At 36.8% G+C, this 24925-nt stretch overlaps 1 protein-coding gene across 1 annotated transcript in view; it reads right to left on the bottom strand.

Annotated features, from left to right (window-relative positions):
* The window catches only part of NDUFS1 (NADH:ubiquinone oxidoreductase core subunit S1), a 35951-nt gene that overhangs the window by 4937 nt on the left and 6089 nt on the right, over window positions 1-24925 (bottom strand). Inside the window, exons 5-18 of the mRNA XM_058300299.2 lie at window positions 24643-24719; window positions 23518-23599; window positions 23296-23426; window positions 22683-22868; window positions 16393-16527; window positions 15604-15718; window positions 15004-15149; window positions 14534-14662; window positions 13009-13138; window positions 6733-6893; window positions 3947-4101; window positions 1147-1322; window positions 187-321; window positions 11-83 (exon numbers count right to left, since the gene is read on the bottom strand). Coding sequence (XP_058156282.1) covers window positions 11-83; window positions 187-321; window positions 1147-1322; window positions 3947-4101; window positions 6733-6893; window positions 13009-13138; window positions 14534-14662; window positions 15004-15149; window positions 15604-15718; window positions 16393-16527; window positions 22683-22868; window positions 23296-23426; window positions 23518-23599; window positions 24643-24719 — 1831 coding nt within the window. The remainder of the gene's footprint in view (window positions 1-10; window positions 84-186; window positions 322-1146; window positions 1323-3946; window positions 4102-6732; window positions 6894-13008; window positions 13139-14533; window positions 14663-15003; window positions 15150-15603; window positions 15719-16392; window positions 16528-22682; window positions 22869-23295; window positions 23427-23517; window positions 23600-24642; window positions 24720-24925) is intronic.

Raw genomic sequence — 24925 nt, 5'->3', positions numbered from 1 at the left:
AGCTACATACCTGTCATGTAGAAGTCTTTTATTGTTAGCTGAGGTGGAACAAGTGGATCAGCAAGCAGTTGCTGATTCACTAGCTGCAAAAAAGGGAATAAGTGATCAATAAAGTAGCAAACACTGGTACTATTAAACCATTTGTTACACCATTATTAAAACTGCTTAGAGACAAGTTTTTATTACCTTTGAGAGCTCAATTGCTTGCTGGAAGTAATTAGCTCCTTCAACATCATCATATCGAACAAGATTAGGAGAGACTTCTTCCAGTCTATTCCTCACTTGATCCAGAGTATCATAGGGAAGAGTTATACCAGCAATCTACAACATATCACATACCCCCCAAATGACATATGGTTTTAATATATTAAAATTTCAAATTACAACTATGGTGAAATAATACAGGACTACTGAAACATCTATTGGTGTCTATTAGCAGCCACACATTTATTAAACAAGTAGTTAGGTGAGAAACATAATTGTTAAAATTCTACTAGTGAAGCAGATGTGGCTCAAGCAGTTGGGCACCCACCTACCAGATGGGAGGTCCCGGGTTTGATTCCCAGTGTCTCCTAAAGAAGACAAGCAAGACAGCCAGCTGACATTAGGGGCTGGCACGGTAAGCTGACACAGTGAAGAAACACAATGAGAGACACAAGCAGGGAGGACAGGTGGCTCAAGCCATTGATGCCTCCCTCCCACATGGAAGGTCCCAAGTTCAGCTTCTGGTGCCCCCTAAAAAGAAGATGAGCACAATGGACACAGAGAGCAGACAGCAAGTGCAAACAAAGGGGGGGGGGGGATTTATCTTTAGAAAATACCCATTATGAAATAAATGATAAAAGAGACAAATGCTATGCTAACTGAATGCTTTTGTTAACCTGTTTTAATCAGAAATTGACAGATGTCAGGGTAATATTTTAAATCTTACAATGCTTATGTTTATATCAAAAAGAGATAAAAGGAAGATTTTTAAACAAAAGACAAGTCAACAACGAAAACACCAATTTCAAATCCCCATTTTCTGAACACATTTTTTGTACAGAGATTATTCAAATCATTTTTGACTTTAAAAATTGCTATAAACAAGATAACATGTCAAACAGCCCTATAGCAGAATCACTAAGAAATGCCTCAAAGTAATACCTCAGAAAGGGCCCTTATAATTTTCCAGTCTTCTCTTGCCAAGCCAGGAGGAGTGACTGCTACTTTTGTCTGCTGAGCTCTGCCCTCAGTATTGACATAAGTAGCCGACTTCTCTGTGTAAGCAGCTCCAGGGAGAATAACATCAGCAATAGGAGCTCCAACATCCCCATGATGTCCTATGAGAAAATGGAAAAAGGCAAACCAAATTTTGGTAAAGAACTGATTAGCTATTTTATACACGATACTATCACCCCTCAATACATGGTTTTAACTTTTTATTTTGAAGTAATTTCAAACTTACAGAACAGATGCAAAAATATGAAACCTACACAAAGAATTCATAGTCCCTACCTAGATACAAGATCCACCAATTTTTAACATTTTGCCACATTTGTCATATCATTCTATCTATCTATCCATCCATCCTTGAATCCATCCATCTGTCCATCTATTTTCTAAACCTTTTAGAGTAAGTTGAATACATCATTCTTGTTGTATACTTAATATCTCCATGTACATTTCCTAAAAAAAAGGATATTCACTTGTGTAACTACCTTAAGTAGAGTTATCAACTTCAAGAAGCTTAACTTTGACATAAAATTTAGTCTACATTCCAGTTTTTTTCATGTCCCAATGGGCATTTTCTCCATTATTAGATCTAGTCCAGGATCATGTACTGCAATTAATTGCCATTTTCCCTTTAGTCACTTTTTTTAAAAATTGTGTAAACATATACAACATAAACTTTCTAATCTCCCAAGCATACAGTTCAGTGGAATTAATCACATTCACAATGTTGTCCTACCCTCAGCATCATTCATTACCAACTTTCCCATTACCTCAAATAGAAATCCAACATGTGAAATCCAATTAATTTTTTTCTTTTGTTACTCATGCTTTTTGTATATCCTTTTTAAACCCCATATTTTTAAATTACAAAAGTATCTTTAACAATACAGTGATGAAGAAATTTGAAAGTAGAAAATAAGCCTACGTCACCCAATCCAGTGCCTTTCCCAAGGAGAATTACCGCTAAAGAATTTGGTATATATCTTTTCAGATTATTTTATGTAAACACAAATATATGCTGTGATGGTTAGGCTGAAGTGTTGACTTGGCTAGATAATGGTGCCCAGCTGTTTGGTCAAGCAAGTACTGCCCTAAAGTTACTATGAAGACATTTTATGAACTTAAGTCATCAGTGAGTTGATCTACAGCTGATTACATCGACAATCAACTGAGCAGATTGCCTTCAGCAATGAGAGATGTCTCACTGAACCAGCTGAAAGTCTTAAGAGAAGTTATTTCAGCAGTCAGAAGAGAGAATTCCCATCTCTACTTCAGATAGCCAGAATTCATTAGGAATTCATTAGGGACTTTCACTGGAGTTCCTGACTTACAGCCTGCCCTATGGAATTTGGACTCATGCATCCCTACAGTCGCATGAGACTATTTCATAAAACATAATATTTACAGATATCTCCTGTTGGTTCTGTTTCACTAGAGAACCCTGATTAATACATATGTATATATTATATAAGCATATGTAGTAGGAACTGAATATATGCAGTTAGTGAAATCTGATAAAGCAGACTGCAATGGTGGAGGAATGTAAAGTGTAAAACAGGAATAAGACTGCAATAATACTAAAAAAGGGATAGACATAAAATTACAGGAAATATTATTCCTAAAGACTACCCAATATTTAAATGTTAAGACATAAGTTACACAAAAAGAAATAAGAGTGCTAGAAATAGATATGTCAAGTCAAACAAAGTTACAGAACAATATAAGGTTTGATCTTACTTTATGTTTATATATGCATATGAAATCATGGTATATGTATAGTAAAACTGTCAACAGTGATTATATCTGGAAAAGACTAGGGAACAGGGTTTTAGTTTACACACTGGTTTAACTTTACCAAATTAAAGATGCAAAATACAGTATAATGCTTTTCTTCTACCATGGCACTAAAAGAAGGCCTATTATAAATATATGGTGTTTATATGTAAAACGAAGTTGAAAGTTGCATAATACTTTTCTCTATCAAAGTACCCAGGAATACCCTGGATTCTATTTATTCCAGGGAAAACTGACTACATTTACAATGACTGAGACTAGAGTCAAACACAAAAAATCAAAGGAGTACTATGTTTAAATATGATTCATTAAATGTCCTATATAGCACATGATGAAATTAACTTAGGTTGAAACCTAAAATGTTCTAAGGTTTTTACTGTTACCTCAAAATTTCTGCTGTTGAAAACGTGACACTCTAAAGTGACAAAGTAAAACTACTATTGCTTATTTCCATCATTTTCCTTGAAGATAATGTTAATTTGGATTTTATTTTCTTAAGCTATAGATTTCTTCAAATGAATGATCCAACTTTTTTTAAATAGGACTTAAATGGTTTTAAAACTTTTTACAATATGTCTATATAAAAGTGCTTTCCTCTGATTATATAATGTTAAATAAAGTTGACTTTTTAAATGTCTCCGTAACATTCCTTTGTAGAAATAAACCATAATTTAGCCAATCCTGTATTGTGCATTTAGATTGCTTCAAATCTTTGTTATTTACTAACATCAGGTAATCATTCTTAATGATAATATAAACTATGTAACTAATAAAATCTATGATTTGAATAAGACAATTTTCAGTAATTCCCAAAAGGAAAATATTCAATCCACTAAATATAATGCACAAGAGTTTCCAATATACATGATATATATATATATATATATATATATATATATATATATGCTCTGTTTCTGTTGTCACAGAGGCTATTTACCTTGATAAATAATGAAAGAATCCTTTGGCAAATCATGTCGAGTAATACAACCTCCATCTGCTCCCAGGAGAAACAACACTTTGGGAGGGTTCTTCCGAATTGCTTCAACACCAGGTTTATAGCCAAGGTCTAAAGCAGCTACTTGACTTGCAATTCTGTTTAATAATCATGGGAGTTTAGCACAGTTGCAATGTTTGCAATATTAAAAAATAAATGATTCTTGGAATGCTATCTAGTCTAATTTCTGATCAATGCTGTCAAAGATGTCTCTGCTCTTTTCCAACCCACTTAAAATAGATGTCAAAAAAAGAAGTACCAGTGTTTTCCTGTTTTGAGAATGTCAAAGAAACCTAGCATTCTTAGGCCACTGTGACTCTTCATGAGCTAAAATTTAATGAAATAATTCTGGAAACTTTAAACCAATGGTAACTGCCTTAAGGTAATAATTGAATACAGTAAAGACAAACCACTCATAAAACTGTAATTCCAAGTATGTTAGTGCATGCTCTTACGGAATTTTTTATGTATATTACTCATAGAAGGAGAAAATAATCTTTTCAATAAGAGATATGGAATAACTCTATGTTTAACAGGCAGATTGGTGTAGTCTCCTGGCATTAACTTTCTAGCAATAGTAGCCATTCTGAGGACTACTATGTATAAAAATAGTTGATCTTTTACCTATTTATTAAGGAGGTCAAGGTATATAGTATAATCTATACTATACTGCTGCTTTGTCACTCTGTCTAGTTTACCTGATTTGAGTAAAAAGTAGTTAATGTTTGGGCTGAATCAAATCATCATCCCTATTATGACTTTTTCAGATTGACACACATCTGTTTTGCTTTTCCTAGGAATATACTGTCCTGATATGTGCCAATAAACCCTTTCAAGAGCAGTGGCTTAAAATAGAGAAGATAATGAGAAAGGGCTTTCAAGGCAGCCTCTTCTATTACTCGCTGACAGTTAAAATAGTTTTCTCACAAGAAAGGAATAAAGCAAGAAGCTGACAGTAAAAAAAAGGAGATGAAGGATGGAGGATTAAGCAAATGGGAAGAGAAAGGGATGAACATTTTTGTGTTTTAAGAAATACTTATTATAATAAAGTTAAGAATTATATTCCACAATCAAGTGGGATTTAACCCAGGAATATAAATTTGGCTCAACATATGAAAATCAATAAGCATAATATACCATATTAGCAGAATAAAGGACAAAAAAAACCACATGATCATCACAACAGATGCAGAGAAAATCATTTGAAAAAACCCAAGATCCTTTCAAGATAAAAACATTCAAGAAGGGGGTGGGATACAGGGTATGTGGGAACCTCTTATATTTTTTAATGTAACTTTTTTTGTGATCTATGTATCTTTAAAAAAAAAAAAAGACAATAAAAAAGAGAAATAAAATTAAAAAAACAAAACAAAACAAAACCCAATATTCAACAAACTAGAAATAGAAGAGGACTTCCTAAACCTGATAAAAGGCATATATGAAAAATACACAGCTATATTTAATGGCAAAAGAGTGAAAGCTTTCCCACTAAGACAGGATGTCCATTCTTGCCACTTATATTAAACACTGCACTGGTGGGTCTAGCCAGGGCAGTTAAGCATAGAAAAGAAATAAAAGGCATCCAGATCCAAAAGGAAAAAAACAAAACTATCTCTATTAGCAGACAGCATAATCTTGTATATAGAAAAGACTAAAGAACACACTAAAAAAACAATTAGAATTAATAAACTAATAGAATGAAGGTTGCAGGATATGAGATCAAGATACAAAATCAAATGTATTCTATATACGAATAGTGAAATATCTGAAAATGAAATTGAAAACACCTAGTAATAAACTTAACAAAAGTATAAGACTTGTATACTGAAATTATTTAAAAAAAAATTGAAAATAATTAAAGACTTTAATAAATGAAAAGACTTAAATTTTATTAAGATGGCAGCACTCCCCAAAGTTTTAAGTGTTCATCCTTATTGCCCCAATAGCTCTACCTTTAGAGATTAATCTTATGGAAAGAATTTAAATTTTAGAGGTATCTGTGTATCACTGCATTATTTATAATACTTAAAAACTAGCACTAACCTGAATGTGAATAAGAATAGCTAAAACTTATACATATTCATGATATTAAATTGCTATTAAAGTTTATATTTATAAAGAATTCCTAACCAAAGAAGTATTTATTTGGTAATATAAACTTATTATAACCAGGATACAAAATTGTACACAGTATGATTTCAATTATATAACTTAGAAACATTTACATACAGAAAAAATACCAGGGAGGGAGAGGGAAAAAGAAAATAAATAAATCTTAAAGAAAATGTACCAAAATATTATAATCTATAGAAAGTGGAATAAAGATCATTTCCATTTTCTTTCACTTTCTTCTCTTTCCAACTTTTCTAAAATAAATTTCATGATTGATAAAGTCAGAAAAAAAACCTGACTTCAGCTGAACCATCATGTTATCACTTAATCAAAGTCAGAAGACTTATTAAAACTTTTGAACCAAGGTGTATGAATATGATTCAGATTCTCATGTATTTTCTTTCTTCTCTACACTCACTGCTATTTCAGATATTTTTAATACTATTTATCATTTTCGGTTCTTCTTACATAGAGAGTAAAAGGTTTCTGTTTTACATTGTACCTGGGGTAATACTACCAACACTAAATAGCTTACAAATCTAAAACTGATACTATATCAGGATCACATATATACAAATGACTTGAATTTTAGAATATAAAACAATTACTCAACAAACCTATGAAGGATATTCATAACTTTCCAATTACCAGTGACACTACTACGTGTTCGAATCTTTTGTGCAATGCTGGAAACCGCTGCAAGAATTGCTGCTCCATCATTTCTTTGGAGTGCAGAACTGCCTAAAACCACCATTGGTTTTTTAGCTTCCTTTAGAACCTATTAAAAAAAAAAAAGAATTTTGATTTAAAAAATATTACAAGTAAAATAAATCTAACCAAATTTGTAATTACAATATGCTCTCCTAAGTTTTAGGTCAAACATGAACATATTTTTGATTTGCTAGCCAACATATGGTCATACATACAACCTGATTTAGTGTCATTCATAGTTATCAATGCTACTATGACATGACTAATGGTATCAGACCAAATGATTTTTATAAAAGTGAAGGCATTGGGGATAAATACCTACCAAATATCATTTAATTGGAATGACTATAGGCAGGCCACAGAAAAATTGGGAATGTCCCTATAGAAACATAGATAGTACTAAAGAACAGCAGAAACAATGAAGTACCATGTCTATGCTCTCTTATCTACCCACCACTCTAAAGACAGGGAGGAAGAGGTAAAGGAAGCAGTGATCACTGGATCATAATACATAATACCTACAATTTTAAGGGCTGTGGTTTTAAAAGCACAGTAACTTTCTGAATGATAAAAATTGAAATTCTTCCCAAATTTAATGAAACCACGAAGATTCACATCTAAGACACTCAACAAATTCCAAATAGGATAAACCCAGATAGACCCATACAGTGGCATATTATAATCAAACTATCAAATGTCAAAGATAGAGTTCTCTCTGAAATTCACACCCAAAAAACAATGTGTCATGTACAAAGCAGCCTCAGTAAGATTAAGTGCCAATTTCTCAATGGTAACCATGGAGACAAGGCAGTGGAATGATATACTTAAAGTACTGAAAACAAAAAATTGTCAACCAAGAATTCTATATCCAGGGAAACTGTCTTTCAAAAATGAGGGAGAGATTAAAGTATTCATAGATAAACAAAAGCTGAAGGAGTTTGTCACCACTAGACCAGCCCTATAGGAGATGCTAAAGCCAGTTCTGCAGGTTGAAAGGAAAGAGCAACAGACAATAGATCAAAGCCTTATGAAGATCTCTGGTGAGGGTAATGACAGTAACTATAAATGCCAGAACTATTTAAGTTTTGGTATGCAACTCTACTTTTTACATACTAGAGGATCTAAAAGGTAAATGCACAAACTATAATGATAAATCAGTGGTTTTGGACTCATGTATAAACATATAATTTGTAACAAGAAAAAAAAATTTCTAACAAAAACTACATAAAAGTGGAGAGATGGACAGGGATAGGAACACAGTTTGCATATATTATTAAAGTTAAGTTTGGTATCAAAGCCAACACAATGCTATAGTTTAAGATGTTAAATTTAAGCCCCATGGTAACTACAAAGAAAAAAGCAGAAAATACACAAGCTCATACAGACAGAAATGAGGGTACTTTTTGCCAGTGGCGGGGGTGGGGGGGTGGGAAGAGTGGGGAGTTTATGTATAATGGGTATAGGGTTTGTTTGGGGAGATGGGAAAGTTTCAGTAATGGAAGGTGGTAAGGGTACTGCAATACTGAATCATATGCTTGGGAGTGGTTGAGATGGGAAAGTTTATGTTGCATATGTTTCAATTAAAAAAAAAAAATCAAGGAAAGAGACAATGAAAACTAACTACAACACTTTATCCTGGATAGAATCTAGCAAGGGAGGGAGGGAGAAAAGGTTTTAAGGGACACCATAAAGGGCGGTGGACTTGGCCCAGTGGTTAGGGCATCCGCCTACCACATGGGAGGTCCATGGTTCAAACCCCGGACCTCCCTGACCCGTGTGGAGCTGGCCCATGCGCAGTGCTGATGCGCGCAAGGAGTGCCATGCCACACAGGGGTATCCCCCATGTAGGGGAGTCCCAAGCACAAGGAGTGCGCCCTGTAAGGAGAGCTGCCCAGCATGAAAGAAAGTGCAGCCTGCCCAGGAATGGTGCCGGGCACACGGAGAACTGACACAAGATGACACAACAACAACAAAAAGAAACACAGATTCCTGTGCTGCTGACAACAACAGATGTGGACAAAAAAGAAGATGCAACAAATAGACACACAGAACAGACAACCAGGGCAGGGGGGTAGAGGAATGGGAGAGAAATAAATAAATAAATCTTTAAGGAAAAAAAAAAAAAAGGGACACTACGAAGACATGGAAAATTAGAACATAGAATGTAAGCTTCATATCGATGTTTAATTTCTTGAACCTGGTTAAGTATACTTAAGGTGGTTATATAAGTGAATATTCTTGTTCTTAGGAAACATGCATGGCAGTATTAAAGTGCGCAAGGAGCATGATATATATATATGACCTACACATAAGTATTAAAAAAATGGACTGATAAATAGACGGGTAGATAGAATGATATGACGAATGTGGCAAAATGCTAAAACTGGTGGATCTGGGGTATCAGGGGAGGTAGGAGTATGTTGGCGTTCTCTGTATAGGGTTTCTGTTATTTTATTTTTTAATATTTTTTAATTATAGAAGTTGTGAGCTTACAAAAATCATGCATAATGTGCAGAATTCCCAGACATCACCCCACCATCAACATCTTACACTGTTGTGGAACATTTGTTACATATTATGAGGTAACATCATCAGACAACTACCACTAACTGTGGCCCATAGCTTACATTTGGTATATATTTTCCATATACCCCCTATTATTAAAACCATGAGAGTTTGTATTATTTTTATAACTGTTCAGAAAGCATGAATGAATGTATTTCAAAATTTAAAAAAATAAAACAATCAAAAAATGAAGAGGAGTGCATCCCAAGAACAAAGGATCTACAGATTTGGTGGAGGGGTTGTCAAGATAACAATAAGAAGCAAAGCCTTACACTTTTAGAAAGCTTATTCTCCTACCCATCTCCCAAATCATTTTTCAATAAACGGCTATCCCCAATCAAAGGAAAATCAAAATCAAAGGGAATTATTTCTAATGCCTTGACATTACAAAAAAGGAGGAATAAGGATAAAAGAATGATAGGAACATTAGTCAAAGGCAGAAGGACATTCATCATAAGAGATACGTCTTAAAGTAACATGAAGAGTTTAGAAAAATAATTTTCAATAGACCCAAAGAGAACTGAAAAAACAACACATTTTTCCCACCTAAAAAATTTCCAATATCTTTTATAGTTACTGATGAGAAGAGAACAAATGGAACAGAAAATATATTTAAATCTATAATAGAAATAAACTTTCCCTAAGAAGACTGGTCACATGCTAGGGGATTGGGATGGAAAATAGAAGAAAGACTTCACTGAATACCTTTTTAGACTTTTGATCCCTATTTCAAAACTTACCACAAAGCTACAGAAATCAAAACAGTGTGGTATTCAAGATTGTTTTGTAAGCTCACAACTTCTCTAGTTTAAAAATATATTTTATATATATACACAAACAACAACGAAAGTGTGGTATTGGCGTAAGAATAAACATATACAACAATGGAATAGAATTGACAGTCCAGAAATAAACCCATGCATCTATGGCCAAATGATTTTTTTTTTTTAAGGAGATAGTAGGGATTGAACTCAGGACCTCATACATGGGAAGCAGCTCAACCACTGAGCTACATCCGTTCCCAGGCCAAAGATTTTTGACAGGAGTGCCAAGATCACTCAAACAGGAAAAGAATAGTCTCTTCAACAAGTAGTGTTGGGACAAGCTGATATCCACAATTAAAAGAATAGCACTGGATCTCTACCCCACACGTTACACAGAAATTAACTCAAAATACATCAAAAAGCTAAATATAAGAGCTAAAATCATAATACTCTTAAGATGCTCAACATAATTAATCAGGGAAATGCAAATCAAAACTTCATACCCAGGAGGATGGCTGTATAATTTAAAAAAAAAGAAGAAAATAACAAATAGAGTGAGGATGTAGAAAAACTGGAATCCTTGTACACTGGTGGTGGGCATGTAAAATGGTTTAGCTGTGGTGGAATACAGTTTGGCAGTTCTTCAAAAAGTTTCAACAACAACCCAAATAAAAAATGGGCAAAACACCTGAATAGACATCTCACCAGGGAAGATATATAAATGATCAGAAAGTACATAAGAAAATGCAAATCAAAACCACAAAAAGATACCATTTCACATCCAATAGAATAGCTGCTATTAAAAAAAAACCACAAATATTACCAAGTGTTGGAAAGGATGTAGAGAAACAGGAACATTCATTCATTGCTGGTGGCAATGTAAAATGGTGCAGCCGCTGTGTAAGACAGTTTGGCAGCTTCTCAGAAAGCTAGGTATAGAGCTACTGTATGACCTGGCAATCCCATAACTAGGTATAAACCCAAAAAAACAGAAAGCAGGAACTTGAGCAGGTATTTGCACACTGATGTTCATAGTGGCATTATTTACAATTGACAAAAGATGGAAGCAAACTAAGTATCCATCAACCAATATATATACAATGGAATAAAAATTTTTTTTAAAATCCAAAAACAGTACACTACACAGTGAACCCTAAGTTAAACCATGGACTTTAATTAGTAATATAATTGTAAAATTGTGCCTTCATCAATTATAATTAATGTCCACACCAATGCCAGGTGTTGGTGGTATGATGATATATGAGAATTTTGCATGATTGTCCTGTAAATCCATAACTTTTCTAATTAAAAAAAGTTTCGGGGGGCAGGGGCCTTGGCCCAGTGGTTAGGGCATCCATCTACCACATGGGAGGTCCGCGGTTCAAACCCCGGGCCTCCTTGACCAGTGTGGAGCTGGCCCATGAACAGTGCTCACACACGCAAGGAGTGCTGTGCCACCCAGGGGTGTCCCCCGGGTATGGGAGCCACACGTGCAAGGAGTGCGCCCCGTAAGGAGACCTGCCCAGCGCGAAAGAAAGTGCAGCCTGCCCAGGAATGGTGCCGCATCCACGGAGAGCTGACACAACAAGATGACGCAACAAAAAGAAACAAAGATTCCCATCCCACTGACAAGAGAAGTGGACAAAGAAGATGCAGCAAATAGACACAGAGAACAGACAACGGGGGTGAGGGGGGGAAGGGGAGAGAAATAAATAAATCTTTAAAAAAAAGAAGTTTCAACCTAGAGTTAGCATATGACACATCAATTCCACTCCTAGATATATACTCAAAGAATTGAAAATAGGCACACAAACAAACCCTAGTACATGAATGTTCATAGAAAGCCTATTCATAACAGAAAAGTCCATCAACAAAGGAATGGATAAACAAAATGTGGTATATACATACAATAGACTATTACTCAGTCATAAAAAGGAATGACATAACGACACATGCTACAACCTGGATGGAACCTTGAAAACATTATGCTGAGTGAAAGACGCCTGACAGAAAAGGTCACATATTATATAATCCATTTATACGTATTATCCAGAATAGGTAAATCCAGAGAAGCAGGTCAGGGGGAAGGAGAATTGGGGAGAAACTGATTCATGAGCATGGGGTTTTCTTTTGGGATGATGAAAACGTTTTGGAACTAGATATAAGGTGATGATTATACAACTTTGTGAATGTATAAATGTAATTAAACCATTCACTTTAAAATGGTTAATTTTAATATGATATGAATTTCATTTCAATTAAAAAAAAACAAAACCCTGGAAGCAGATGTAGGTCAAGCATTTGGTCACCTGCCTATCGCACAGGAGGTCCCCGTCTGGTTCCCGGTGTCTACTAAAGAAGATGAGCACAAGAGAAAGCTGAAGCAACAAGATGACACAACGATGAGACACAATAAGGAGATACAAAGAGAGACACAGTGAGCAGGGAGTGAATGTGGCTCAAGGGATTGAGTGCCTCCCTCCCACATAAGAAAGCCCAGGTTCAGTTCCCAGTGCCTCCTAAAAAGGAGATGAGCAGACACAGCACACAACAGACAGAGAGAGCAGATAGCAAGTGCAAACAACAGGGGTGGAGGGGAAGAGTAAATAAATAAATAAAACAATATACACAGCATGATCTCATTTTTGTTTGTCTAGCTATCTATCCTGCTTGCTTTATATATGAATAGAGAATTGAGAATTGATTACAATGCTTTACCAATGTTTGCTGTGGGAAAGTGGGATTTCTTTCATGATTTCTGTATTGGTATTATATTTTTACCAATAATCATGTACTGTTATTATGAAAACAATTAAAACCCAATAAGAGTTGATACATGTAACTTCAGAGTACCTGGCTGAATGGGTGATTACCAGAAGCAATGTCTTGAAGAATTCTGGGAGAGTCTCCTAGGTGGTCATATCTGTAAGTCAAATCCACTGGACTGCCTATGAGTGCCACTTTTAGGTCATTATGAAGCCAGCTAAAATAAAAACAACAAAGTTGGCATTGCTAAATAAGTTAGCAGTTATTGGTCTCAACTACTACATTTAATCTTAATGTATAAAACTTACTGTGTTGCAAAAATACATACCAACGCAATTCAATGAATTAATCTACTGTGTAGGAATGCTAACTACAGCCAGCTATAAAGTCTTATTTTATTACTATTTTATCATTATTACAATAATGTTTTTTTTACAATAATTGATCTGTAGGTTTTATTTTGCAGTATTTATATGGCAGGGTCAGTAATGTCTTAATTACCTATTAAGACAATAAATAAAGTTCATGAAAATATACTATGTTATTTGCATTACCCTCCATTTCAGGGAACTATGGTTCCAGCTCTTCCAAAATTATGGGAGCAGATGTGGCTCAAGCGGTTAAGCACCCACCTTCCACATGGGAGGTCCAGGGTTTGAATCCCTGGTGCCTCCTGAAAAAACAAAAACAAACAACAAATAAAACAAACAAAATAACCAACTCAGGGAAGCTAATGTGGCTCAGTGGCTGAATACCAGCTTCCCATATATGAGGTGCTGGGTTCAATCGCTGACCCCCAGTACCTCAAAAAAAAAAAAAAAAAAAAATTAGTTCTATGTGTAGTGATCGTATATTCCACTTTGTCAGGGTATTGCTGGTGTACATTTGTTATCTTCGAGTAATTACTAATGCTTCCTTTTACTTTCAAGTGTCCCAATAAATTTTATTGTCATCCTTTTCATAAGTCACTAAAGTATAAATAAAAAAGCGAGAGAGGCAAGCTACAAAATAACAGGCTTCAAAAATGTCAAAAAAAAAAAAAAAAAAAAAAAAGGACTAAAAAGTCATGAAACTAATTGCACTGTGACTCCAAAGTACATTGTGGACCAGAAATTAAACTGCTATATATTATGGGAAAATTGTTGAAATTTGAATATAAACTCTGTATTAGACAATAATATTGTCCAATACTAAACTTCTTAATTATATAAGAGAATGTCTTTGTTCTTAGGAAATCTACACCGAGAGGTAAAGGAGCATGTCTGCAACTTACTCTCAAATGACTGAGAAAATTACATTCACATACATATAATGCAGACAGAATAAAAATGTAAATGTGGCAAAACGTTCATTTATCAATCTGGGTGAAGAGTATAAAAATAACATTTCAAGCAACTCTTATAATTTTTGAGTTATTTCAAAAGAAAAAGCTAACAAAATAAATACATAAAAGCTCAATGGGTAAGGGCTTATTAGAAACCGCCCTCCAATTATCTTTTGGAGTCTCACTCCCAACTAATACTTTAGCAAATAAGCTAAAATTTCTCATACATAAAACAGAAAAAATTACATTATATAAGTATTTTTAAATCCCTGAATAAATATTACTAACCTCTTTCGAATTCTAGCATTAAATAGTGGAGCCTCAAAACGTGGATTTGTACCAACCAGAAGGACAACGTCTGCCTCTTCCACACCAGCAATTGTAGTATTTAGAAGATAATTGGAACGTAAATCTGTGCTAGAAATACAATATACAAAATGAACATTTACTTTAAAACCAATACATACCAAGAATGTGTGGAATAGCCTCATGTCATCTAATTCATGGTAATTCTAGGCAAAAATTTTTTATGCATATACCTAGAATACATCAAATCTCAGACTTATCAATAAACGGATTATCCTACCTCCTGTAGCTCCTGGTTTGGTTTTAATCTATATGCAAACATAATTGGAGGGTATGTTGGAGGATTCAGTTTGTCACATTTAAGCCACTGATGCCATAAACATGGTTAATTTATACACAATGTGTAAACAAAAGGAAAAAGAAAGCCTAGACCATAGCTTTGTATTTCTCACCCAGCTCCTGCAGTGGGAAAGACCTCTTCGGTGCATAAGGTGTCAGAATCCACTCTATTAAGCAAATCTTTGAGAGCTATTAAGGCTTCTGCATCTACCAAGCCACCTGCAATTGCTGCTACATCCTTGCCTTGAAAACTCTGCAACTAGAAATGGATGAAAACGATATCACCAAGAAGCCAACATTCAGAAAAGACCACAATGAACTGTTCAGAAAATGAAACAATAATCATTTTCAAGTATGAAAAACTTCTGACTAAAATTTAATATTTAGGAAGAAAGGAGCCTCAAAATCAGGCACATCTCTTATGTGATCTGTCTCATACCCTTCACAACCACCCACAGCAGCATATGACAACTGCCTAACTGTGCATTTTTCTTCCTTACAAGATTGGGGGGGTGGGCGGAAACATGTGCCAGAGGTCTTTATTTCATCACAGGACATCTGGCATATAGTTTTCAATCAATGTTAAATAAAAAGAGATTAATCATCATCTTGGCAAGAAGAAAGAAATGAAGAGACACATATCTTCCCTCTTTACTACAAAAAAGACCACTGAAAATCACATATACTATGTATTCTATATTTCAATTTTTTACCATTCCAGCTACACGAGAGAGTGCATCCTCCCAGGAGGTATAGGTTAAAAGCCCCTTTTCATTTCTGACCATTGGCTCGGTAAGTCTTTGACGTTTTAGTCCATCATAGGCAAATCTAGATAACAGAAATTATACCATTTATGGAATCTCTCTAAAGAGACAACTATAATTTTCAATTTTAAAGGCCACAAGAAAAGTTATTTAAATATAGCATTGGTTAAGGGTCATAAAAAACAGTAAATACCTAGACATAAGTAACTTATCCATATTTGTTTGGAAGACAGACTAATAAACTGATTCTATGAACATCACCTAAAACTAAAAGACCATGTAAAAAAAGTCTGGTTTTCTTTAGTTAATTTTCAGAAAGTTGAACAATCTTAAAATTATGATATAAACAAATCTAATGGCCCAAAACGTAAAATCATATTTTATTTATAATATGTGAGTACTTCTAGATATTTTACCAAAATTACATTGTGAAAACTCTAACTTATAGTCTACCTTTTTTCTCTAATGAACAAAGTAAAACAAGACTGAGAAATATCTTATCTATCTCAGTTTCTCCAACTGGGAGGAAAAAGATCCTTCTCAGAGTTAATATTAAAAAAGCCAGTGACAGGTAGACCTAGGACTACTACTCTCCCAGTTTTGTCCAAATCTTTATAGTCCAAATTTCAATAGTCTCTATTTACTTAATTTGCGAATTTAAAAGTTAATTCTTTAAAATAAAAATAAAATCACCTTTAAATCAATTGCGAAAGTTAAGGAATAACAATATTCATATACCTAGTTTTATCAGAGATCCACTCTTCATTGATGTCCTCATGCATCCTTGGCAAAATCCTCATTACTTCTCCAGTTCTTGTGCTTACCACAATATTACTTCCAATTGCATCCATTACATCAATGGATTCTGTCTTTCTGAGAAAAGGGGAAAAAACACATATATTTTATTATGTTAATTTTGAGAATAGGTACAAAGTTTCTGATACTTGATTTATTAAGGTAAAAAATTACAACTACTTCCCTTTCTTAACAGAGGTCAGAGGAATTAGCAATAAAAATATTCCCACATATTTGAAGACATTACATAAATTCCTAATGCAGAAATGAAGCCTTGAAAACTGCTACCTGACTAAGAAGTCAGTTTGAAGGGGTTTCAACTGGCCAAATCTGGGGTAATTTTAGTATCAAAATAAATATTGAGTGGGGTGGAACTGGCCATGGCTGGGTGAGGACTTCAGCAAATCCTTCCTCCAAAAAACTAAATCAAAGCTAGACAAAATCGACAAAATCAGCACTCTGGAAATTTATCAAAGGCATACTAAGAAATGTTTTTGCAAGAAAATCTGCTGAACTTCTGGGACAGTAGAAATCTGTTCTTCTGGGTTAGGGCCTTATCCCTGGTCCCTTGCCCCAGCTCAGCCTAAAGATTCTGCCTATGAAGATGAGGAACTTCTCTCCTGCAGTTTAAGAAGATCCACTCAATTAGGAACAATGGGCAAAGTTGTCTGTGGAAGTGGTATTTAAGTAGTTGGAAAGCTCAGGAGACCCAAGGCTCTAGTAGCCTGAGATTATAGTCATAGTTCAAGTAGGCATCAACAGCTGAGGCTACCCAGATGTACAGCTGAGACAAGAACAGGACCAAGCTTTCATACTCTTCTGGACAACACTAAGACTCAAATGGCCCAGAAGAAAGTAAAAGCTGGGCAGACTTTAAAACAGTCAGAAGTCTGAATGTGCTTCTCTACCAAACACAGATCCACTGGCAGAGGATGGAAACCATACTAGCTCAAAGTGTTTGAGCACAAGCTATGTCCTATTACTGTTGGACTATGCTATTCCTAGAAATAGAAGAAAAACTCCTCAGCATGGAAAAGGGCATATATATGAAAAGCACACAGCTAAGATCATACACAATGGCATATGACTAAAATGTTTAACTAGGATAAGAAATAAGGCTAGCATGCCCACTGTCACATTGTTATTTAACAAGTACTGGAAGTTTTAGCCAGAGCAATTATAAGCAAAAAAAGGAAGACAGGCGTCCAAATTGGAGAGGAGGAAGTAAAACATTCCCTACTTGACATACTGACATGATCCTATATATAAGAAATCTTGAAATATCCTCAAAAAAGCTACTAATAGTCAAATTCAGTAAAGTTCCATGAAAGATGCTTAACATCATTAGCCATCAAGGAAATGAAAACAAAACCACAATGAGATACCATTTCACACCCACTATAATAGCTACTATTTAAACAACAGAAAATAACAAGTGTTGACCAAAATACGGTAATACATAAAATGGAATACAATTCAGTCATAAAAAGGAATGAAGTTCCAAAACATGCAACAACATGAATGTTTCCTGAGGACATCATGTTGAATGAAATAAGCAGATACAAACCAACAAATACTGTATGGCTGTAGTAAACAGTATACTTATAATATTGTTTTATCAACTGCAATTAATGCAAGGTGTTAATAATAGGGAAAACCAGGTGCATGAAGGGGAGTATATAGGAACTATGTATTTTCTGCATGATTGTTCTGTAAACCTATACCTTATTTCATAAAACAACAAAAAATTAAATATATATATACAAAAACCAGAATATTAAAATATGTTCAAATAACTAAAAAAACCAAGTTTAAGAAATTAAAGGGGGAAGTGGTTTTGGCTCAACTGATAGAGCATCTGCCTACCATATGGAGGGTCCAGGGTTTGATACCCTGGGCCTCCTGACCTATGTGGTGAGCTGGTCCATGTGCAGTGCTGCCATGTGAAATGAATGCTGTGCCACGCAGGGGTGTCCCCTGCAGCCGCCAAGTTCCTAATTCCCCCTAATAACACCAAATGGCTATGTTCTTCCTCCGGCCTCACTCCATGTCTCAATGTTCAAACCCTTAACTCCACCGGCGACACCTGTGTGCTCATACTCATTGCCCCCCCCCCCCCCGCGTTCTCTTTTATACTGATAACCAATTCTTTGACTCCTGGCAGCACTTCAGCTCCCCACAGCATGAGCAGAAACGGGAAGTCTTCACCGCCATCACAATTGCCACCCTTCTAGGTCTTGCCGGCGCAGCCACTGGAGCTGCAGCTCTCAGCCTCCCAAGATAACTCCTTTTCAACCCTTAGGCAAGCTGTCGATGCAGACATCGCCCGCCTTGAGACTTCCATGGCCCACCTTGAAACATCTCTCAACTCCCTGTCCGAGGTCGTTCTCCAAAACCACAGAGGCCTAGACCTCCTCCTCCTAAAAGAGGGGGGCTCTGCGCAGCGTTAGAAGAATGCTGCTTCTATGTCAACCCCTCCGGCATCATTAGAGACAACCTGGCCCAAGTCAGAGAGGGCCTTAAAATACGAAAGCTAGAGCAAGAAGCCTCAGGAGCCTTTTCCTAGAGATTCAATGGGCTTCTCTCTTACCTCCTTCCCCTCTTAGGCCCGCTCATTACCTTTCTCCTGCTGCTCTCTCTAGGGCCATAGGCCATCAAAAAGATTATTCAGCTCGTCAAAGATCAAATTAACACTGTTCTCAGTAAACCCATTCAGGTCCAGTACCAGCAAATCCGCACCACCGAAGAAGAGGCGCTGAGAGTCTCCACCTACCACCTCCCCCTCTGAACGGCCAGCCGCCCTGCAGCGCGCTCAAGCTCCAAGCCCCTTACCTATGCCCCTTCTCACCGCCCATCCTAACCCCTTACCCTTACCCTTTCTCCTCCCCCACCCTGTTTATCTAAAGCCGCCAACATTCCATCGAGGCGCCGGACTGGTTAGCCAATGACGGGCAACGGGATCGGCCCGCCTTAGTCAACCTAAGGCAGGGACACGGCCTTTTGCTGCCGCGCTTCCCCATGACGGGTAAGACTGGCCACCTGTGTGGCACGGGCATTGCCCGGCTGGGCGCAATCCCGACCTAAGACAGGCACAGTCCCCCTCCCTCCTCAAATCAAGCTTTTCGGAGGAGCTTAATAAAAACAAAGGGGGAGATGTGGGAGGAAGGGCGCCGGCGTAGGGATGCCCCATGTGCAAAGAGTGTGTCCTGCAAGGAGAGCCACCTGCACGAGAAAAGCGCAGCCTGCCCAGGAGTGGTGCCGCATGCATGGAGAGCAGACACAGCAAGATGATGCAACAAAAAAAGCGAGTTTCCTGGTGTTGCATGACAAGAATGCAAGCAGACACAGAAGAACACACAGCAAATGGACACAGAGAGCAGATAATGGGGGGGGGGGGGAAGGGGAGAGAAATAAATAAATCTTTTAAAAAAAAAGAATCAAAGGGACATATGATAACACGAATCAAGTAGAAATTTTTAATAAACATACAGAAATTCTATATAAGAACAAAAAAGAAATTCTGGAGTTGAAAAGTACAATGACTGAAATAATAAACTCCCTACAGGGGTTCAATAGCAGATCCAAGAGCACAAAAGAAAGACTCAATTTGAAGAGAGAATAATAGAAATGATCCGATCTGAAGAATATGGAGAAAAAAGAGTCAAGAAAAATTAAGTGTCTCAGAATCCTGTGGGATAACATTAAAATACCAACATATGTGTTACTGGCAGTCTTAAAAGGAGAGGAGAGGGAAGCGGACTTGGCCCAGTGGATAGGGCGTCCATCTACCACATGGGAGGTCCATGGTTCAAACCCCGGGCCTCCTTGACCCATGTGGAGCTGGCCGATGCGCAGTGTTGATGCACTTAAGGAGTGCTGTGCCAGGCAGGGGTGTCCCCTGCATAGGGGAGCCCCACATGCAAGGAGTGCACCCTGTAAGGAGAGCCGCCCAGCGCGAAAGAAAGTGCAGCCTGCCCAGGAATGGCGCCACTCACATGGAGAGCTGATGCAGCAAGATGACGCAACAAAAAGACACACAGATTCCCGTGCTGCTGACAACAGAGCAGACAAAAACAAGAACACGCAGCAAATGGACAGAGAGAACAGACAACTTGGGGGGGGGGGGGAAGGGGAGAGGAATAAATAAAATAAATCCTTAAAAAAAAAAAGAGAGAGAGGAGAAAAATGGGCAGAAGGAATATTTGGGAGTTCCTGCCCCCTTGGTAGAAGAAACTGTACTGCAGAGAAGGGAGTTTGGAGTTTTGATCATGGAGCCCAGGAAGTAAATACACAGAGAAGCCAGTATATGAGGAAGGAGAGAGGTCTCCATTAATCACAGGCAGAGGCCTCAGGAAGAGAGATGAACTATTTGCCTGACAGTCTACAGCTGGCCTTGTGGAGAATGCAGAGCAGCTGTGCCTGAAGAGAAATGAGACCTGGGAAGGGAGAAATCCAGAAGCCTGAACCCTTGCAGATGATGGCAGCTATCTTGCTCCTACATGTGGCAACTGACTTTGTTGAGGAAAGTAACTTATGCTTTATGGCTGGTAACTATAACCCCAAATAAATGCCTTAATAAAAGTTAAAAAAAAAAAAAAAAAGGAGAAATATTCTGCCCCCCTCCACCCCCCGTTGTCTGTTCTCTGTGTCTATTTGCTGCGTCTTCTTTGTCCACTTCTGTTGTTGTCAGCGGCACGGGAATCAGTGTTTCTTTTTGTTGCGTCATCTTGCTGTGTCAGCTCTCCGTGTGTGCGGCGCCATTCCTGGGCAGGCTGCACTTCCTTTCACGCTGGGCAGCTCTCCTTACGGGGCGCATTCCTTGTGCGTGGGGCTCCCCTACGCGGGGGACACCCCTGTGTGGCACAGCACTCCTTGCGCGCATCAGCACTGCGCATGGGCCAGCTCCACATGGGTCAAGGAGGCCCGGGGTTTGAACCGCGGACCTCCCATGTGGTAGACGGACGCCCTAACCACTGGGCCAAGTCCGCCGCCTGGAGAAATATTAATGACCAAAAACTTCCCAAATCTGATGAAATCCTATTATCTACACATTCAAGCTCAATGAACTCCATGTTGTATAAATACAAAGAGATCCAAACCTAGATACATAACAGGTGAATGTTGAAAACCAAAGACAGGCAGAAAGTTTTTAAAGCAGCAAGATCTAAACTTGGGGATTGTCAATGAGATTAAGGGTTTATTTCTCGTCAGAAACCATGGAGACCAGAAGGCACTGGGATGACATATTCTAAATGTTTAAAGAAAAAATGCCAACCAAGTTTTTTATATCCAGCAAAACTATCCTACAAAAAATCAAGGTTCCATATAAATAAAAAAACAAAGACAATTTTCTTGCTAGCAGACCTGCCTTAAAAGAATTACTAAGGAAGTCCTTCAGGCTGCAAGGAATGACATCAGGCAGTTACTCAAATCCACAGAATGAAATGTAAAGCACAGGGAAAGGTAAATGTGGACTAATATAAAAGTATCAATAAATACATTTATATGTGCATGCTTGGTATATATTTCTTATCTGTTTCTCCAGAAAAAAAAAATGAAACTGTTCTTTTTTTAAGTTATAGTTTTCCTTTTTTAAAAAAGCCAAATTTATAAGATTTGATTATTCTATTCAGTTTTCATAGTTTGAAAGCTGAAGATGAGGTAGAGAAGTTTTGCCCACATCAACAATCTTAAAGCTATTTAGATATTACAATTATTTTGGAGCTCTCAGCTCTTTGGAGAATATTTTTTTTATTATAAATTGTTATAACATGCTGTGTTTCAATAATCTTAAAATCATTCATACCTATATTTGCCTATTTCATTTGAGTTTAATCTCAAGGAAGAATCAAAGATACACAAAAATTTATGAATAGCAATGTTTATCACATATTTGTAATTATAAAAGTAGAAACAAACTAAATGTACAGTAAAGGGAGGCTACAAATTTAAAAACCAGGGTTATTTTACTCTTTGGATAAACAAGTAAATAAAATACTTTTGTGATTAAGTACTTTGGAATTAATTTCCAACTAAAATTAATTTGCACAGGTTAATCCTATCCTTTCAATCTATCTACTTACATTCTATTAAAAGGATTTTACTTAAAGCAAACAAATAAAAGCTTAGCAGACCAAAAGAATTAGAACTTGGGAAGAAAATGATCCTTACAATTTTTTGAATAGTAAGGAATTAAGGCAAAACAACTTGTCAAAAAATACAAAGATTACTACCTTGTTTCCCAAGGTCGGGCAGTAAAGGCATAGGGCTTAGAAGTCAGGGCACCTACAGGGCAGATATCAATGATATTCCCAGAAAGCTCAGACATGAACATCTTTTCAATGTATGTGCCAACTTGCATATCATTTCCTCTGCCTGTTGTTCCCAAATCATCTACTCCTGCAATCTCACTAGCAAACCTGGAAGACAAAAATGTTCTGTCAAATGATCGGATCCACATTACCTCCTCTACGTATAATCAAAAAGAGATAGTGATTTCAAAACAATAAAAAAAAAGAGAGTATTTTCAATTGCAAGCATAGTGCCTGAATCAAAAATAATTTTTAAAATGTTTAACTGAGGCATAGCAAACATAAAACAGCTCAACAAAGTTTTCACAAAGTGATGCTTGCAGATTTTGATTTTTAAATCCAACTGAAGTTGGTATTTTCTAAAAGTGAACGTTTTATTCCATTTACTTAGATCACGCAAAAAACTAAAATCATCCCTCTTCTATTACCAAACAAAAGTTGTCTTACTTTCCAGTGCTGTAATTCCACCAAATTTTGTGAATATTAAATAAATATACAATTGACACTCCAGAAAAGAAAGAATAAAAAACATTACCTGATACAGCGAGTACACTGTATACACCTAGTCATGATGGTCTTTACCAATGGTCCAATGTTCTTGTCCTCCACAGCACGTTTCCCCTCTAAAAATCGGCTTCTATCACTTCCAAACATCATTGACTGGTCCTTAGGTAGATTATGAAAGAGTCAACCTAATGCTCCTAATGAAATTAAAACTTGAGAAAATCAAAATGATTTATGAGATCAGATTACACACCTGCAGATCACATTCGCCTCCCTGGTCACAAATAGGACAGTCCAGTGGGTGGTTTGCTAATAAAAATTCCATCACCCCTTCTCTGTATGGAAAGTCATGATATATAAAATTATACACATTTCTGGTACTCAAACTGGTTTACATAATGGCTATTTAAATAATCTTCATAGATATATGCTCTCTTAGTATTAATTTTACATTTATTATAAAAAATTTCAGTAATATCATTCTGAGTATTAATCACACAATACAAAAAATACTTATAGCAGTCTAGAATAAAATGGCATTAGAGAACCTGGAAAATCGTGATTTAACAATACAGAATTATCAAAAGTTCCTGAATATTCCTCAGAAAATATTTGCATTAATATAAAATCAAACACAAACAGGGCCTGTACAGTGAGGGGTGAAATCACCCTGCCCAGCACACCATTCAATAATCTCAGCTCCATAAGTCCCAGACTCATTGTCTAGCAAAAGTTCAGCAAGTTATACTATGGGTTTTTTACTGCTGATCCCACTCTTGGTTCAAGACCAAAATCCCTTTTTTTTTTTTAATATTTATTTATTCATTCATTTCTCTTCCCCTCTCCCCCCCACCCTGGTTGTCTGTTCTCTGTGTCCGCTTCTGTTGTCAGCGGCACGGGAATCTGTGTTTCTTTTTGGTTGCGTCATCTTGTGGTGTCAGCTCTCAGTGTGTGCGGCGCCATCCTTAGGCAGGTTGCACTTTCTTTTGCGCTGGGCAGCTCTCCTTACGGGGCGCACTCCTTGCATGTGGGGCTCCCCTACCCGGGGGGCACCCGTGTGTGGCAGGGCACTCCTTGCGCGCTTCAGCACTGCACATGGGCCACTCCACACGGGTCAAGGAGGCCCAGGATTTGAAACACGGACCTCCCATGTGGTAGACGGACGCTCTAACCACTGGGCCAAGTCCTTTTCCCAAGACCAAAATTCCTTAACTTCATTTCTTCTAATGTCTGTAACTCACTTCCACTGCCCCTAGCAGCCAAGCACACCAACAATTTAGGGTTTGATAATTAACTCCTGATCTCTGGGAAGGTCTAAATACTGAAATAGGCAATTTTCTGTTCTTAAAGATCACTACATGGAATAACAATAAAGTACCTGGCTTTCTTAGACTTCTCTGAGTTTGTCAGGATATTCCAACCCTTCATTACTGGCATGGCACAAGCAGCTACAACCTAGAATTTCAATGGAAAAATTTTGTAGCCCTTGTCTTTAATGAAAAGCAAACCAACATATAAAAACATAAAATCATACATGTGAAAACAAGCAAAACGTATTTCTTAAGACTGAATTTTAAAAAATTTCACTCATTCATATTATCTGGTACATTTCTCATAAGAAATAAACTACTTCTTGATTCTAATAGTCAATGCAGGCTTTT

The sequence above is a fragment of the Dasypus novemcinctus genome, chromosome 7, assembly GCF_030445035.2.
Source record: "Dasypus novemcinctus isolate mDasNov1 chromosome 7, mDasNov1.1.hap2, whole genome shotgun sequence".
NCBI classification, from domain to species: Eukaryota; Metazoa; Chordata; class Mammalia; order Cingulata; family Dasypodidae; genus Dasypus; species Dasypus novemcinctus.
The sequence above is the reverse complement of the archived record's forward strand: the minus strand, read 5'-3'. Positions and strand labels throughout refer to the sequence as shown.